General features: G+C 36.4%; 1 protein-coding gene across 1 annotated transcript in view; it reads right to left on the bottom strand.

Annotated features, from left to right (window-relative positions):
• Positions 1-3,833: 3,833 nt before the first annotated feature.
• Positions 3,834-19,765, bottom strand: part of rxfp2a (relaxin family peptide receptor 2a) — a 62,695-nt gene continuing 46,763 nt past the window's right edge. The window contains exons 12-20 of the mRNA XM_011483290.4: positions 18,016-18,090; positions 15,626-15,697; positions 14,484-14,555; positions 14,138-14,367; positions 9,977-10,122; positions 9,235-9,330; positions 7,119-7,287; positions 5,408-5,626; positions 3,834-5,297 (exon numbers count right to left, since the gene is read on the bottom strand). Of these exons, the coding sequence (XP_011481592.1) occupies positions 5,032-5,297; positions 5,408-5,626; positions 7,119-7,287; positions 9,235-9,330; positions 9,977-10,122; positions 14,138-14,367; positions 14,484-14,555; positions 15,626-15,697; positions 18,016-18,090 (1,345 nt within the window). The 3' untranslated portion in view covers positions 3,834-5,031. The remainder of the gene's footprint in view (positions 5,298-5,407; positions 5,627-7,118; positions 7,288-9,234; positions 9,331-9,976; positions 10,123-14,137; positions 14,368-14,483; positions 14,556-15,625; positions 15,698-18,015; positions 18,091-19,765) is intronic.

Below are 19,765 nucleotides of genomic sequence, written 5' to 3'. Positions count from 1 at the left end.
GTATTTTTAATAAATGGTAGTAATGTTGATTTTTATAATTTCTTAACAGACGTATTTTTTATTTGAGCTTCATTGTGAAAGTCCCGTGTAGCGTTTTATCCGCCATCATGAAATGTGTTTTTACAACCAACGGTCACCGATAGCGTTGTTTTGCTAGTCTGCCGCACAAAAGCCCCCCAATGTTGTGTCGTACAACGGCAAGGAAATGAGGAAAAATGTGTGCAAATTGATTTCTGTGTTTTTTTGACCATTAAAAAATATAACAACAGCCCAAATAATGTAGCTTGAACAAGATTCGAACCCATTGCCATTCAGTTTCAGCTATCGACGGCTCTTGGTGGTACACAAAAGGATCATGGAACACCAATAGAAACCCCACCAATGCGGGACTAAATTAAACTATACCTTTTCTTCGTCAACCTTGGCGCCTACGGGTTCATTTTCTGGCAGCAGTCCTTTGTGTATGTGATTCTGGGGCTTGTTTCCATCAACCCTCCCCGTCTCTTTCCTCCAGGATTTGTGCCGCCCCGGCTGACAGCACCACAGCTCACGATTGTAGGCCCCGCCCATAGCAACCAATCACTAGCCGGAAAGCTGGAAACTGAGGGTATAGCCGTTTCCTATTAGTTGACAGAGGTGTCAATCAACGTGTCACTAAGGGCGCACCTTTGTTCAAGGGCAGGACATCTACACAGGAAGGATGCCGAGCTGAGCGCTGCAGGTGTCTCCAAATTACAGGAAAACGGCACCAAGGAGAAAATGGAAGCGCAGTAATTATGTTATTTTTCCTAAACTAAAATCCCACTAAAAAGATAGAAGAGTATTTTTCTAATTCTTTGTGAATATCGATAATTTTAAAGTCTTTACACAAACCACCACCACATACAAATAGATGTTTTCAGTGAATAGTAGAAAAATTTCAATTAAAAAAAACATTTCCCCACTTCTAGCTAATATATATATTTTAACTTAATATAATCAATGACACTCCAATCAAATACTTGTCACATGGATGGCCTGCACCAGGTCCATAATTATTTTCTAATTACTTAATTATCAAACAGTAACACTAAACACAAATAAAGAGGCCTAATGTAACTTGTGTAAAGGTTTTTAGAAATCCTCCAACACAGTAATAATTCCATATATATATCATAGAACATATCAGGAGACAAAATTCACATATTGATCACACACACACACACACACACACACACACACATATATATATATATATATATATATATATATATATATATATATATATATATATATATATATATATATATATATATATATATATATATATATATATATATATATATATATATATATATATATATATATATATATATATATATATATATACACATATATATTTATCAGATACCCTGCAGGAATAATAAAATGGCCAAAGGAAGAGATACAGACCACGGATGTTAAAACACGAAAGCTCCTCACCATGCATGGAGGGTTCCATCCCAAATCCAGCACACTGAGACTGTATGCTAGCCGCAAGGAAGGAGGCCGAGGACTAGTGAGTGTAGAAGCCACTATCCAGGATGAAACATCCAAGATGCATGAGTACATCAAGCTAAAGGCCCCAAATGACAGTGTGCTCAGTGAATGTCTCAGGCAATGGAGAGCAGAGAATACAGTGCTGGAGGACAGATCCTCATGGGAGGACAAACCCCTGCATGGGATGTACCACCGGACCATAACTGAAGTGGCTGATATCAAGAAGTCCTACCAATGGCTAGAAAGGGCTGGCCTACAGGACAGCACTGAAGCACTCATCCTGGCAGCCCAGGAACAAGCCCTGAGCACCAGAGCGATAGAGGCTCAGATCTACCACACCAGACAAGACCCAAGGTGTAGGCTGTGCAAAGAGGCCCCTGAAACAATCCAGCACATAACTGCAGGGTGTAAGATGCTGGCAGGTAAAGCACACATGGAGCGCCACAATCAAGTGGCTGGAATAATATACAGGAACATGTGTGCAGAATATGAACTGGAAACCCCAAGGTCAAAATGGGAAACACCTCCGAAGGTGGTAGAGAATGAGAGGACAAAGATCCTGTGGGACTTCCAGATCCAGACTGATAGGATGGTAATGGCAAACCAACCAGACATTGTAGTGGTGGATAAAGAACAGAAGAAAGCCGTTGTGGTGGATTTGGCAGTGCCAAGCGATGGGAACATCAGGAAGAGGGAACATGAGAAACTGGAGAAATACCAGGGACTCAGAGAAGAACTGGAGAAAGCATGGAAAGTGAAGGTGACAGTGGTGCCTGTGGTAATTGGAGCACTCGGGGCAGTAACCCCCAAGCTGGAGGAGTGGCTACAACAGATACCTGGAAAGACCTCAGACCTCTCAGTCCAGAAAAGCGCAGTGCTAGGAACAGCTAAGATACTGCGCAGGACCCTCAAGCTCCCAGACCTCTGGTAGAGGACCTGAGCTTGGAGGAGAAACCACCCGCGGAGGGTGAGAGGGGCGTTATATATATATATATATACACATATACATATATATATATATATATATATATATATATATATACATATATATATGTGTGTGTGTGGCTCAGGCGGTGGCTCAGGCGGTGGCTCAGGCGGTTCGATCCCCACTCACCCTCCTTGCCTCCAGTGTGGCTCCACTGGTGTGTGCATGTGTATGAATGATCCCGGTGATGGTCAAAGGGGCCGTGGACGCGAACTGGCAACCACGCCTCTGTCAGTCTTCCCCAGGGCAGCTGTGGCTACAACCGTTGCTTACCATCACCAAGTATGAATGAGGAGTGAATGAATAAAGGACACACATATATATATATAGATACCTACACACACACATGAGCTGATGAACACAATATTTGTAAGCATGTGTGTGTGTGGGGGGGGGGGGGGGGGGGGGAGCACAGTGCATTGAACACGCACTGAGAAAGGAAGGCTTTGTACTGATATTTGTAACAAAAGAAAAAACATACAAACATGTAAACTGGACATAAAGGAAGTAAAAGTATCTCTTCTGCCTTTCTTTTTTACATAACTGCTTTACAAATAAAGCATTTGTAGAATTTTTTTTTCTTCTTTGAATTTTACACATTTTTTTTTGCGTAATTGAATGTTCAAAGAAGATACTAAAAAAAAAAGAATAAATACAAAAATTAAAGGCAGCTAAAAAGCAGCAAGTGGTGCCAGGGCTCTTCTTCACAAATGTGTGCAATGCAGAAAAGATCCCATGCTTGAAATTCTTTATCCCAGTTAAAATTTTTCTCCTAATGAAGAGATCTGGTCAATTAAAGCATTCATTGATAGGATCAAAATGCTGCAGCATTGCCTTTTCAGGCTTCAGCCTTCTCCTGTCAGGGCCGCGCTTTAGGACTGTGCGCACCAAAACCACTCGCCACAAGGACAGCTGCTTCCCCCGAGCTGTCACTCTAATGAACTCCTGACTGCAGACCACTCAACAACACGGAAAAAAAACACAGAAACTGTCACACCGGAACTACTGTTGCATTTTTATTTAGTTATGTTTAAATATTCCAACATCTACCTCATAGTACTTTCTATTTATTATTTATCCTCTCTTGTCTTACTCCTTTACATTTTTTTTTATATCTTTCTAGTTTGCACGAGAGCACAAGACACCAAAGCCAAATTCCTTGTACATGCACTGTACTTGGCCAATAAAGCTGATTCTGTTATTAGTTTAACTTTGAACAAATCACAACAGAGGAATTTATCAACGCCACAAATGCACAGAAAATAGAAACTACACTGACCACAGAGCAACTCAAAACACTTGTACTGTGGCAATGATGAGAAGACAAGTCTTGACTTTTGAATGTGAAGCTTTCTTTATTCACTCAAATGCCAACAGAAAATAAGGCGGGCAAATCATCTTATATATAAACACAGAATCAGACCACGCCCATAGCAACTGCAAAGCCTGTTGGGTGTGAAGCCCAAAGGCAAGGGTAACACCACAGTATATAAGGATGAAATGAAACAGAAGATACATTTGCTAGATTTCAATAACCATTTCTCAGGACTCTTTATCAAAATGATCTCTTTGCAGTACACATAAACAACACATTTGTGCATTGAAAAAGTAAAAAAAGTAATTATATAGTTTCAGAGCAATGAAGTATGAAAAAAATGATAAATAGAAATGGAAGCATGGTTGAAAAAAACAAATCTTGGATTTTCCTTTTATGCATTGCTTAAATAATTTTCTTTTTAAATATTTATTAGACATTGAATTTTAAAAAGTCTTTATGGTTAAATTGTTAAAAACAAGGATAAAAAACATTAATTTTGCCAAGTTTGGTTTTCCTGTGCAGTAAACAAAAGCAAAGTTACAAAGCTGATTTTCATTTTCGTTTATATAAGTCCAGCATTCCATGAACCAAGCAGTGGTGCTACATCTTAAACTGTTTGACCCCATGATTTTTTTTTTTTGTTTTTTTGAGCATCTCTTTGTCGTCTTTAGTCTCACCATAAAAACAGTGTCTGTGACATAAAAAAGATTTTAGGGTGCTCATCTTTCACGTCCACGCTCCAGAGATCAAGTACCTACCTTTGGAACAGTACTGCTCAGGTTCTTTAACAGCATTTTAAGAAGTTTTTCATTTGACACAATTATTCAGTCTTGCGTTATCAGTTTTATCTCTGTAGAGTTCAATTCCAAGGTTTCTTTGTCCTAAAAACGAGAAAACGTGGCCATGTGTTCATGCAAGAACACAGGCAGCTGTGAAGTGCACAGATTCCATTTTGAACCGGCACCTTAACCACATGCTTCATTTCTTGAGGTGACCACAAAGGTCAAAGGTGCTGCAGGTGCATTTGACTTGGGGGGGGGGGGGGGGGGGGGAGCATGATGAAACTCTACCGTGACTGTCACATTTTTCCTCATAAAAGCCGGTCCCTTAAAACAGTGCTGCTGTCGAGTGAGAGCCTTTGAAGGCATCAGGAGTCAGGCCCGTTACCCATAGAGTACAAAGCAACACCATCCGAAAAAGTGCTTTATTACTAGGCGTATCGCGGATCTCCGCCGATCAGCGACACCCGCTGAAGGTAGGATGGCGGCTGGCAGCAAGGCGGCCTCGACGTTTCCATAAAAATGGTGGAGGAGGTGAGGCTTTTACGGTCTTTTTTCAGTGTATGTCTCCTCTGCCACCGGCATAACAAAACCTCCACCTGTTCTCTGAAGAAACTTGTTGTTAGTGTGTATAAGATGGGATTTAAGGCACTGTTGATTGGAAGGACAAAGATCACAACCCAGCTGGAGATGGTTCCTGATGGAAAAAAAATAAAGTTTACAATACTATTATATTACACTATTTGTGAAAATAAAGCTTATTTACAATCATTTATCTGATCATTTTCAAATCAAGTTTCTTTTTACCAGGTATCTCCACCTCCAACAGTGAGAGAACTTTCACCAAAAATATAGGAATCCAGCAGAGGGCATCAGAGAACACGATGAAGAAAAACCTGTTGGCCACAGCAACATCTTTGTGTAGTCTGCTCCGCAAGTCTGTGGCGTTGATGCCGGTTTTGTAAATGTTGTAGAACATGCTGGAGTAGGACATGGTTATCACCAAAAAGGCCACCAGGTTTAACCCTAAAGAAAAACACAAACACTTCAGACATTTGTGAGACATTTGAGAATTTAAATTCAGCAATTGATTCTGAATGACATCTAAATTAGTATTTTATACAACAAAAGAGGAGTTTCTTTTTTTTTTTTTTGCAAAACCCCTGAGCTTGGTCTTTGTAAAAAAAAAAAAAAAAATGTCAAACAAATGTTAGTAGCATAAATGACCACTTTTAACTGAACATTTGAATATGCTGAGCTTATTGAAAGAATCTGCTTTGCCTTTCATTGAAATTAGGACAGGGTCACGACAGAGTCATTGTTACAGAAAAAACCTTTAAATTTAATTCTACTGTATCCTGATGGAACATTAATAACCCAAAAATGAGTTTATAGATTTTCTAGTAACGCACAGTAACTAGTTTCTTTTGGTTGCAGAAAATGAGATGCTGCCTTACAAATAGAAAAAAACCTTTAAAAAAAAGAAATCCTATAGTCATTTTGTCTATCCTTTATTAAAAACTTTATATAAAAAAAATAATTTATCAGAGTAAAATGGAGTGGGATCTTGACTGAAACTTATAGAACTTGGTTTATTAATATTTAAAAAAATAAAAACAAAAACGTATTAACCATACTAATTTTTTTTGTAAGCCCTGACTACTGTTTAAAAATAATAATGAAAATAACTTATATTACCAATTTTCTCAAAATTTAAGCTGCACACAAAGTTGGGAAATGAAGGTCAAATGTATATGGGAATGGAAATATGGAAAAACCAGAGTGGCCAAAATGACATGTTTTGTTTCATTTGAGTTCTGAATTCTTGGTTCTTTTGTTTTCAGACACGGATTATGTTTAAACATACCTGACACGTTTCGACGGACGCGTTCCGTGTTCGTCAGAGTCGTCATCTGGTGGTTATGCATGACATGCATAAAAACGGTTGATTGTCACCGAGGCGACTCTGACGAAGACAGAACGCCTCTGTCGGAACATGTCAGGTATGTTCAAACATAACCCGTGTCTGATAATAAAAGAATCATGAACTCAGTTGGACACTATGAACTTAATGCCATTCATTTTAGTTCTGTGTTGCCTCTTAGAACAGAATGCATTATAGTCCATTGTGTTTTTTTGGAAAGGCTTGAACTCAGGAAATATTAGAATTAGGTAAAGATAATAAAAAAAACAAAAAAAGAACATTTCCATTATGCCCTAATATGTCGACCTCAGAAAATCATGATTAAGTACTATGACACACACAAAAAAACGCTTTTTATAATAAATGTGTAATTTGTAATTTGATGTAAAGGTTTGCTTCAAAGACGGTGGTGAAGATTTGAGGATTTCATGTTTTTTTGTATTTAACCAGGAAAGTCAATTATTTTCAGCAACAACCTATTCTATTTATTTATGTTTTAAAGCTCATGAGCGGCATCAAAAGTGCTTAGAAGGTAAATGTTGAGCTGCTGATATACTAAGTAAAAGTATATTATAGAGGTAAAAACAAAGATACCCAGAAAAATTCCTGTGGAATAGCCTTTGGCTGTTGGCTTTTCTTGTCTGTCAGAGTGTAGAGGAAAGCAAACCCCATTGCGTCCATAGTAGTTCCCAAAGATCTCCTCGTTCATAAGAGGCACAGCTGCTATAATGAATCCCATCAGCCATATGGAAGACAGGATCACCTTACAGCGAATCAAAAGGAAATAAAACAAAAACGGTGTCAAGATTTACCATCCTTACAAAATCACCAGCAGGTAAAAACGATTAAGCATTGAGGACAAATCTATTTTACCAAATGAATTTTCACGTTTTCTGTGAAGTTTTATCCAGAAAACCAGACTCGGAAGGAACATTAAGATCAGATTCGTTTCTTGTTACAGTGTTCCGCTTTATTTTCCTGGGAGAGAACAAGCAGCAGGTGGCAGTTTTTCTGCAGAGCCTTCATTTTTAGGGAGATGTGAGACTGGCAAAGTCCTTATTCTAAATTAATAATAAATTGGAAAAAGTGAATAAACATGACATCAAGAAGCAGTAAATGCAGGTAGTATTTTGCAAAAATAACCATGAAGTGCTTAGACAAGTGTATTTGATGAACATTGTTAAGCATCTACTTCTATGCATAAATTGTGTTTAAAATATTGATGTTTCATAAAAAACTAACGCTTACAATAGAAAAAAAAAGTTTATATTCCAAACAGTGCTGTGAAAACTCCAAGTGCTTCTGGATAAACATTAACCCCTCGACACCTGAATGTATTTCCAGCTATGAAAATAAATTTTAGCCTCTTGAAGCTTTGGTGCAATTTCAATAAGGAGGATCCACCTCACTTCCGGGTAGGCGGGGTTCTTGTATCACAAACTCTACACCCCGCTTATCAATTAAGCCTTCACTCTAAACCAATAGCAAAATTCCTGGGTTTTTTTCTGAAGCCAATCACAGTCATAGTTCTGCTTTTAAATTCATGGACGTTATCTCTACATTCTAGAGGGTTTTGCTGGATTCTCCACCTGGATCAATACTATGCCATGGACCGGGCTCAACCCCCATCAGCGTCTAGGTCCTGGGGTTTATCCATCTATGGTCAGAGCTTATCCCATCTGAATGAAGACGTCATCGACCCATAGCCCAACCGTCAAAAGACTAAGGACTATTTCATGCACATTTTTGTATCACAAATAAATCTTTATTATTGGCATTCCTAAGATCTCTCCTCATTGAAATGCTTTTACTTTCATGTTGATGCTAAGTTAAGGTCATTTTTAAGTTCAAGTGCATCAGTAGGCATCAGTTGGGTACATTTTGCAAAAATAAAATAAAGTAAAAAACAGATTCTTACTTATGATTGGTTTAATTACAGTATTTTAGCATAATTGGACTTTCTACAATAATACTTCTTTTTTTTGCATTCAGTCAAAAAAATTGGTATTGATCTTAAAACGTTTGCATCATCAAAATTACTTTTCGTTATAATTTTGAGATAGAATGAAACCAAGCAGTAAAGCATTTTGAGGTATTAGTTTAACAAAGCCTATTGTCAACATTAAAAACAAGCAAATACTCAAAGATATTGTGGAAAAGCTTCCATCTTCTATTAACTCGTACCAACCTCCATACTATTGTTACCTTTCTTCTCTGCAAACATGTTCTGAATGTTATTTCACCTTCAAAATATTTAGAACCCAGAGTGAAGTGATTAAACGAAGGCACAAAATGAAGAAAAACATTAAAACAGACGGGTGGATTTGTTTTTTAATTAGCACTTTTCTCACAATCCCAAAAATAAAATGTGCAATGAAAGTTCAGTGCTCGCTGCTGGCACGCTCCACCAAAAACGCAGCCAGAGTCTGTGATTGAACGAGATGCTGAGGGAGGCTGTGTCTCGCTATCCCAAACTGCCATGTCATTACCAGCTGTCGGGTGTTAACACTTGCAAAACATTCAGTGGAGATAAACTGTGTTGATTTATTTTAGAGGTGTGCCTGCATTTCACTTCAACATTTCCTGAGGGATGTAACACCTCTTGTTTTTTTTATCCTAAACCTGGACGACTTAGGTGGAAGAAGTTGATTTAAAAGAATAAAAGCGCAAGAATCTTCACACACTCTTAGACATGGATGTAATAACTCACTACTGTCTGAAGTTTGCCTGGGCGTAGGTTGCTGAACGGAAAGACAATGACCAGAAATTTCTCTAGAGTCAGGTAAGTCAGGAGGAGAACAGACACCTAAAGGGAAAAATGATATTATGGTTAAAATTTGCTGTATTATGGAATTAAAGAATGACAGTGACTAACATTAAGATTTAATTAGATAAATGTTTTGTTTTGTTTTTTTTACATACGATATTTGTACAGAAATGAACTACGGTAAAATCGACTTCAGAAAAATTGACAAAAGCTAGAACCGATGTTGAAATAAATCAACAGGACACGTTCTGTGCAAACCTTCCAACAAGCAAAGTTCACTTTAAGGATTAATCATTAAAAACAAATTATGGAAAGTGAAATTAAAACAAAAATGACAAGTGTCAAATGACAAACCCAAGGTTTCAAAAAAACAAACAAACTTATAGGTGTTATACATGCATTGTCATTCTAATGGCTCATTTACACCATTTTTGAAATCTGTGTTCTCTACGAGGCCAACAGGTTAAAGAAAAAAGTCAAAAGCAGATGCTCAAGTTTCCTGCAGTGTGCAGAGCATGTAGATTTAATGAGGAGCCAGAGTAAACACAACAGGATGTAATGATTTTAGAAACCCAGACAAATAAAACTAGTGAGTTAGTAGGACAGTCCACAGCTTCTAAAATATTTAAATATTTGTATCAGCATTTCTCCAAATGGTTGCACAATGAGGATTTGTACTCCGAACCTCAGATGAAAGCATGGCGAGGAATCCAATAGTGCGACACTCCACGCTTTCCATCCACTGCAGGGCATTTCTGTTGTACTGCCCGCGGAATTTTACATCAAACACCCCGACGAAAAACAGGTAGACACCCATGAGGCAGTCCGCACCTGCACAATTAAACACAAATGACACCTTTAACACAGATGTGAGTTAATACATGCATTATCTCATCAGCTGGTGGTAATATATGCAGCCAAAATATGATAAATCTAGTTACAGTACATAAAAAGATCAATTAGAAGACTTTTATGGCATTTTTAAACAGCAGACATGACAGTTTTGATGCTCCTGAATTCAAGTAATTATTTTCTGAAAATCCCATTCTTTTTTTAAAGTTCCATGTAGATGTTGAATCTCATTTTTAGATGTTTTTTATATTTTATTTTTTTATGAAGAGGATGGATTAAGGCTGAAGGTCAGATAGGATTTCAAACTGAGGTTTTATTTGAGCTGCATTTCAAGTACAAGTTTGTAAAAAGATCAAACTCTTAATAAAAAACACATGTGAGCCAACAAGCCCCGAAACTAAAGGGCTTTTTGGTCAAGCGGACATAAATACATATGACAACCTATTTTTAAATTTGAATAAATCGTTTACAATTTCTCAAATGTGAAAAAAATGTATCATATTAAAGTTATTTTCTTTCAGTGTTTTTTTTTTTTAGTTAGTACTGACTAATTTGCACAGGCTGCACATTTACTCAATTTGTTATGTCTGATGTCTAGATAATTTCATAATTAATGTTTTCATTTTGTTTTAAAATCTAGCAGCAATAATTTTGTAATCGTTGACAAATTTTCTATATATGTAAGCTTATGGGCTGCACGGTGGTGTAGTGGTTAGCGCAAGGGCCTGGTTCTAATTCCAGCTGGTTCTTTCTGTGAGGCTGGGGACCTATTGGCCTTCATCCAATAGTTACTGGGTTGGCTCCAGCAGCCCTGTGACCCTGAAAGGGATTCAGCAGCTGCAAGATGATGGATGGATGGATGGATGGATGGATGGAAGTTCATCACAGTAAGCAATAGAGCAGTAATCTAAAAAGTAACAATGTCCCAAAATGGCTTATGGCATTGTTGATAGGTGTGTGAATGTGAGTGTGAGAGTGAATGGGTGTGTGACTGTGATCCTGCGACAGACTGGCGAACAGTCCAGGATGTCCCCTGCCTTCGCCCGCAAGTGGTGGGGATAGGCTCCAGCAGCCCCGTGACCCCAAAGGGGATAAAACAGAATAGAAGATGAGTGAAAAATGTCCCAATTGTCTCTCTTTCATTAAGGAATATCTTGCCTTCTATGTGCGTCTTAGCATCAGTGGCAGAACAGGGGAGGTGAAGGAAATGTGTCTTTGCCAGTGTTTTCAAATGTATGTATGGATAATTGAAGCAAGCAGGAGGTGGGCTATGACATTACCTAAAACTTCAAGAGCAAATACAAAGTCGGCCGGTTGACAGATTCACATAATAACTGAGGATTATATCTGAAAAGGACAAACGTAATGCAAATGCAAAACAGAGCAAGAGTTTTCATGAATTCTTAAAGAAGTGTTTTGTTTGTCCCCAGAAAGACATTCATGGTTCATCGCAAAGCAAAAATGTAAAATAAGGATTTTTCAAAGTGTTCTTGTGCAGAAAACTTTCCATATGATTCATTTGTTGAACTTTCCTATTCACAATGGGTATGTTTTATAGTTTAATATGAAGGCTTTAGGCCTTAAAAACTATTTTGAGCATGTTTAAACATTAAAAACACATTAAAAACACTTGAGGTCTCCGTAGAGGACCAGTTTAGTACTGGACATTATACCGGCATATCGTTAAGGCGGTCACAGAATCTTTGGGAATTTTGACTGCCCCATTAATGACTGTAATAAATAATGTTGTGACAGTCATTTTTAAAGCGTTAACTGATACAATGACTGGCTCAAATACACTACGATGCATCCTTAAAATGTTGGGTTCAAAGCATTATGGCTGAGCATTTTAACAAATAAATATGACATTTTAGGCTACGATGATGGATTATTTTTCATAAAAAAAAAAAAAAAAGTTTTCGTTTCTAAGAATGCTTGGAGACTGTGTAAAACAAGGAGAGAGAAATGTTTCGAGTGTGTATAATGAAGTCATGAAAGGAAAATGTAATCCCGAGGGTTTTTCTAACAGAAAGTGCACTTAAGGATTTAGTAAGGAGCTGTTTGCAATAATTGGCTCTTCCATGTGAAGTGGCAAAAAGATAAATTGTTTTCACAACTATGGTGTTTGTGACTTCAAGGCCAATTAAATGTAACCCTAATAAAGTAACAAATGGGCTTTCTGTGTGGCTGTGTGTGTATGCATATGTTAAATCTGTATGAGGACCAAACAAGAGACCTATGGGCAGCCTGTAAATGTAAGTCGAGGTTCTTAGCGCACTGAGATGGGACATACAGTAAAGATCATCAGAAGCTCACTATTTCCATTTTTCTAGATGGGTTTGAGGCTTAAGTGGTGACACCAGGGTGTCGCAGCAGAGAGACGGCTGCAACTAAAGACGCAGAGTTAAATTCACCAGCCATGAACTGTCATTGTGCCTCCAGAAAGACACTTAACCCCAGTTGCCTCCAGGCCTCTATGGGCATGTGGGTGTATATACGTGTGATAAAGTCAATTAGGATGAAATGATCTGCTGAATGACTCTGTAATGGTGATGGCCATTGCTTTTCTCCACGCTGTAAAAAAAGGGGGAATAGAGGTCGGTGTTAAACTTTGATGAACTCTGTTTTGCACCCTGGTGGGAATTTGTTAATTAAAATGTCCTTAAATATACACTGGTGTAAATATTGTGTGGAAAATAAGGCTTAAAAACAAAAAATACATGTGAATAATATGCTTTTTTTTTATTTATGAACTGCACATGAAGATAAAATTGTTCAGATTTGAGTATTTTTCTTTTAAAAACAGACATTTTTTCACAAGGTCACATGAATTTAAATGAAATAACCACAGAAAGAACCACATACTCACAGTGGAGTAGACTGGAGTTCTATTTTATCAATCAGTTTTAAACAAAAAACGTTAAGCTAAACTTAATCACATTTATTCAATACATCAAATCCTTGAACTCACTTCAGTTTTTACCACATTGCTTCTGCTGCGCATTTCATTTGGACTTTTCATTGGGTTCAAGTAATAAAAATGATGTTAGCTTCCAGCTATATAAACATAAGTGATCTTGTTTAACCCCATCCAATTGAGTTATTAAGGATTTATGTTTAATCTTAACTGTTCCATAAAAAAACTCTACTTCTCTCCAAGCATTGAACAATGCAAAAAAAAAAACAAGTCTTTTTTTTTATTTATTTTTTAAGAAAACGTTGTGTTATCTTTATTGGAATCTGGTAGCAGCTGTAAAAAATTTTCCACTCCTTTCTTTCTGGAAGCTGGTATTAAGACTTAATGAAAAGTGTCTTTTGGTCTAACTCTGACTTACTCAACACAACAGAACGATTCAAAATAAAGAAGTAATAACTTGGAAATGATTTGTAAAAAGTTTCATATTGTTTTTCAGTCCACATGACTTGTCTTGTTAGTGGAAATGACTACGACTGATGCTTAAGCTGGATGTTATTAGTGGAGTTTTACTCTTCCAAATTTGTCCCAGAGAAGGAAATCAACCGCTCTTAATGAACTGCTCACTGCTGGCATGCAACCTTTTATTGCCTAATGGAATAATTATTTTAAATTGGATTAGTGCTCATAATGTCCAGACCAAAAGTTCGCAAGCCTTTTCTACCGGACCTGATCAAAGCATTCTGGGAGTTTGTTTTTCTTTTCTTGTTTTAATGTGGAAAAATAGTAATTTCACCTGCAGGATGCCAGACAAGTGCATGTTGTGTTCTGGAGGACTTCAATATACTCAAACATAAAAACATTTCAATATTTCATAATTCTGTGCAAAAATACTTGCATTGTCTTTTATGGGTCATTGCTCCTTCGTTAGCTTGAAGGGATAAAGTCAATTACTCTTGACTTTAGAACAGCTTTAACTTTTCTACATTATTTCTTTTAATGCCGGCATCTACAAGCAAATGCAAGTACATTTTACAATAGTTTCCATTTTTGCAACAGTATAAAGGGTTGTGTACTCACAGCAAAGGACTTTGATGCAGACAGCATGCAGGTTGTTTTCTGCACGAATCAGTGATCTCATGCCAATGACAAGCAGATTGCCAAAGCATGTAATAAAAGCCATGACCCAGACGGACACACGAAGCACCATGTTAGCCAGCAGGTCCTCAAATGACGAGATGCCGTCAGTGTTGGGTTTGCAGGATCTGACATGAGGAGCATAAGAGCAGTACTGGAACACTTTGAAGTAGCTGCAAAAACAAGAAAGTACCAGGAAACAAAATACAAGGAAGAACAAGTCAAATAAGGACTAACATCAACAAATTGCAAAGGTCAAGGTAGTGAAAAGTATCACAATCATTCATACATGTGAGACAAGTTCCTCATTGGAAGAAACATCTTCGTCTGAATATCTGGGATCTCAATTCCTTCCACTGCTCTGTAAACAAAACCATAAATTATTGAAAATGTCATATTTATAACACATGTAAGCAGCTTGGCAAGTAAAGTCATTGAAAAATGATTAGATTTAGGTTTTATTTTGAATTAACTAGCTTTATGGATTTAAAAACGATAATTTAAATAATAAAAAACACATTAAATGTATACTTCTTTTTACTGAAATCATAATAATTGCTGTTAAGCACCAATACTTGTTTTTAATTCATATATTTAACATGTTTTTATTAATAATGACAAAGTTGTGAAATGAGATGTGTTTGTAAAATTAAAAGTCCCATAGGTCTTCTCATCTAGAGCAAAATCACTTAAACCTTTCTGGAATTGATCTGACCTTTACATTACCGGAAAACTAATCATCACTCGAGAGCTCAGTCTGCGCCACAGCATGGATCTTCAAATCAGTGTAAAACTTCAACTTGACGACCGTCAGCTTAAAGCTTTTTAGCTGTGTGTGTGTGTGTGTATGGGGGGGGGCTGTTAAAAACAAACAAACAGGAGAGATGATGCAGCTGCCCTGTTTAATTTTTTATTATTTATGCTTCATCAAAGCTATGACTCACATCCTTTCATTACTGTGATGAAAGTAAAGAAAGCTTACTGTCTCACTGAATTAATATTGTTGTCTACAATTAACTCTTGTGCTATCCTAGGCACTTTAACATTGGGAGTTGGGTCATCTAGACCCACTAGACAGTGCTCTGAACCTTTTTTCTTCAATGATTTGTGATCTTCACTGGTGTCCATGGATTACATGAAATCTTTCCACCTTTATCCACCTTTGTCATGATAGGGAGAAAACGTCAATGTAAGGGTGGGGTCATCTAAGATAGCACAAGGGTTAAAGTTTTTCATTTGGAAAACATAGTAGAAGAAAAGTGAAATGTAGTATGTTAAAATGTATTGTGTTTCTTGCAGAAGTACCCTGAGTCATAAATAACTATAAATCAGTATTTTAAGATATTTTTTAATGCTGATCAGTTATTTCCAATTGATTTCTTAATGTCACTGAAAACTCTGAAAAATAGGCAGGGGAGGGTGTGTACTTACAGGGACTGAAGGTGTGTCAGGTGGCTGAAGTGGGCTGGGTGAATCCGAAGAAGGGTGTTGTAGGATATATTCCTGCAACAACAAACAAAAACAAGACAATGCCCTCAAAAGAGGCTTCTTGTGGCACAAACAGAAGTTTTAAAGGTAGTGCCCAGTAAAATCATTCTTGTAATATGTTCAAAACTCAACTTTTCACGCAGGAGAAAATTAAAATGTTAAAATATCCAAGGTTCTGATCTTGTATACAAATATGATTAACATGTTTATTAATTAAAGTAAAACACAGCAAACTTTACTGAAAGCTGACAGTTTAAAATTCTTGGCAAATATTCAAGCTGGATCATGGCACATATACACTTTAAGTCATTTCACTGGTGACCGTCACCATGATTTTAATGTCCCTGCTTTTTAAAAAAAACTTTCCATCTTTTCAGTGTTGTTCACCTTTCGGCATTTCCCTTCAGGGGTCGCCACAGCCAATCAGCTTTCACTGTTTCGCACATTTGGATGGGTGAGCAAATACTTTTGTTAATATAGTCTCGGTTGCATTAAATATTATTGTGTTTGATCATTATGGATTTAAAAAAATAAAACAATGACAACAAGTTTGGGATTATAGCCTATTTAAAAGACAGAATTATTATTTTTTTCATTTTGTAAAAGAAGACTTTAAACAGGAAACCTTTTATGGGTTTAAAAATTATCTATCAATTAAACATCATGTCACAGATTTACTAACAAACTTTGCCAGAGAACACTCTGCTTTTGCTGTCAACAATGACTGTTAATATTTACAAAAAGAGTCAGTAGGTTCGGAGATTAAATCTTGCAGAGTAATTTATGCAGCCATAAACTTGCAAACTCCTGACCATGTATGTCAGTACAGTTTAAGCTTTCGCTGTGGCTGCAGCTGTAAAGATGACCCAACTGAAATGGAAAAACAGTTGGAAGACAGGATGGAAGAAGCATTTCTTTTTATGGATCTTTTGTTTCTTCCTTTATTCCGTGCCTTTCCGTGACATCGACTCTTCAGTGAAAGCCGATGTCAGAGATGTGCCCTGAAGACCTAAGACTAAAACAGAAGAGTTTGACACAAGGGCTTTCATTAGGATGAGCGAGACAGAAACAAAATAAACCTGATACGCATCTTTTTCACTGCATTTATTGTGAAGCATCAATAAAAAATAAGTAACAAAATTGGGAAGTAACTTTAGATTGAAGAGCTTTCCAGGCTGAGTAGACAGACTTTAGTCTTGTAAAATTTTAACGAGTGCTAAAACAAAGAATGGCACATGTGCTAAAACCCAGTGACATTCTTATCCATCATTTGCTGTTTGACCCCGTGCATGACGTACCACACTGGCACATGAAAAAATGTGTGGTCAAACTTGAAAAGCTTTGAAACAGAAATCGGTTGTGATTCCGGATGAGAACATTTAAAAAAATCATCACCAGCCTGATGTAAAGTCTCTCAGAGTCCCTTAGCTATACACCAGTAATGAAATATTTCTTCCTCACCTCAATTTGTTATCTAGAAGTGAATTATTGTTTGCAGCTCATTAAATTTATATTTGAGTGAGTGATTTGGCAGTTTTATGACTTAATTTGCAACCGTTTGTCTTGTAAATGAGTTTCATTTCACAAGTATCTGGAACGCTTTAAGAGAAACACAACCTGTTTTCCAAGAATGGTTTAGCACTGAAAGGTGCTCATTGTGCAGAGTTAATAATAATAAAAAAACAATATATATGTATATATATTTAGTTCTTGTCAAACATTTTAAAACATCGGAATCTTGTAAAAGTGGCAAATAAAACGTTGGAAAAACATTTCACACACTATTCCCCTCAGTTCTGCTCTCGTAGAGTCCTGGTTGTTATTTTCCTTGTTCCTCTTATATTGCAGTGAACAGATCAAGGGAGGACTTTGACTTTACCTCTTTAAAAAAAGCAAGGATTTTTATTTCCCATAGATGGCTGAGCACATTGATCTGCCTTACCTGCTGATGGTATGTTTGTAGTGACAGTGTTTAAAACTATTGTGCATTATTTGTGTGAAATAAATGCAAAAAAACAAATCAAAATAAAGCAGAATATAAGGAAAATAAAGAAATATTGAAGGTAGATCAATGAGGTATTTGTGCTCATCCTCCCATTCCAGTGTGATATAATTTAAAATGTTGGCATGTGGATATTTTATAAACCCAAAAATAAAATTATAAAAGCATTTGTCCATTGTATTTTAGAAAATTGTCTAAACTAAGCAGCTTAATGCTCTAAATCCTGCAGAACCTAGAAGCTAGAGAACTTCTTAGTGCCCACTATTTCTCCCTAATACACACTTTTGAAGCACCCCTTAGGGCTTTGCCAAAGTACAAATCAGTTACTCACAGTTTTAAGAGGGACTTGGAGAGGTTCTTAAATGTATTCTTTGGTAGCTCCTTTATTCTGTTGCTGGAAAGGTTACTAAAAAAGACAAAAGAGAGAATTTGACAAATTAAAAGAGGCAACTGCAAAATAAACTGAAACAGTGATAAAAACTAAATCTGTCCAAAGGAGTTTATGAACACATTTCATGTAAAAATAAGTCAAGGTCTGTTTGTTGCTGCCAAAATTATTTAACTCTGGTTCCTGGTTACACATTTTATTAAAATCCCTTCTTAAACAGTATTTCTAACTATACAAAATGTACTGTAAATGCTTTTCTATAAAAACATTTTTCTATAAAAACTCAATACATATTTCTCCAATTAAGATTTAAGATTAAGATCAAAATCAACTTTATTAATCTCCGTAGGGAAAGAAGACAAATGCAATCTCAAAGTGATCCAGTCAGGCACACATTTGTAAAACCAAACATATTATAAAAAATACATATAAAAAACATCTACAACAATTTGCGTTTTTAAGTAGTTTCATTATATGTCTTTCTGAATAAATAAAGTCCAGAAAATTGACAAAACTGTGAGACAAACAAAAAAAAATGACACCAAATGTTGCAAATTGCTGGCATATATACTAAGAAGGGGTTCGAGCTTTCACCCCATGAAGTAAAAAGCATTAGTTAGCCAGTTAATGCAGCAAATTGTATCAAAGTCAGGAAAAATGTATAGAAAAGTGTGTCAGGGAGTTCATTTCTTTGGGACAACTCTGCTTCTCGGTGATGTATTACTGCTGGAAAACCTTTTCTCCTGTATTAAATAAAAACTTGTTAATAAGCAACAGTTTTCCTGAGCAGAAGTGCTGAGGGTGTGTATTGTGTCAGTTAAAAAAAACATCTTTTCTGTCGTTGCAAAATGATTAATCTGATGTTTTGGACTTGTGGTATCACCTGGTGTTGATCATCGAAGATTTTCTACATCTTCATTACTTAGCTACACAAGGAGATTGACAGTGAAGAATGAAAGGAAGACTTTTCCATTAAGAAAGGAAGTCTGCAATCCTCTTTACTTAGTTTACCACTTATTTCTTTAAAATCTGGTAAATTGTCTAAAAAATATGTCTCTCTTTATCATTAGAGTTTTTTTATACTGGGCTTTTTTTTTCCTTTAATGCATGTTTGGTCATTTTTTCCATTTATTAAGTGTCAAAGTATCTCCGCATCTTGATGTCAAACCTGTTTATGTTTAACATTTACGCATAAAATTGTGCATCTAGGCAGACAAACCTTTGAATATATTGTCAAAGTTCATGCAGTTTTTCCCATTCCAAGGAAAAAAAACCTCTAAATCTTATATTTTTATCGAATTTCTAATTAACACCTATACACTTGAATTTGTTTCCAGTAATAAAACATGTTTTTTAATTCGAGTAGATGTTTAATGCAGGTAGGTTTAGAGCAGGAGTGGTTTAGTTGCAGCAATGGGCATCAAGGGGTAAAATAAAATTAAATTATGTGATATAAGACGCGATTACTAAAAAGGCAACCTTTTATTGAGATGAATTTGACTTGGTTTATTTATTTGCTTATTTTTTAAAGAAAATACATTCTAAACATGAACATTTTCAATAGTAAAAGACTGATTTTTAGTCTTTTTACAGTTGCACCAAATGTTTTGGTTGTTTCAAGTAAAAAATATTCTGTTTGTGAAGTATTTCTGAAATATTTCTCAAATCAATCTACATCAGGGATATATATTTG

Source organism: Oryzias latipes, chromosome 14 (assembly GCF_053564925.1).
Source record: "Oryzias latipes strain Hd-rR chromosome 14, Olatipes_Hd-rR_3.1".
Lineage (NCBI taxonomy): Eukaryota > Metazoa > Chordata > Actinopteri > Beloniformes > Adrianichthyidae > Oryzias > Oryzias latipes.
This window is presented reverse-complemented; position numbering and strand designations above follow the sequence as displayed.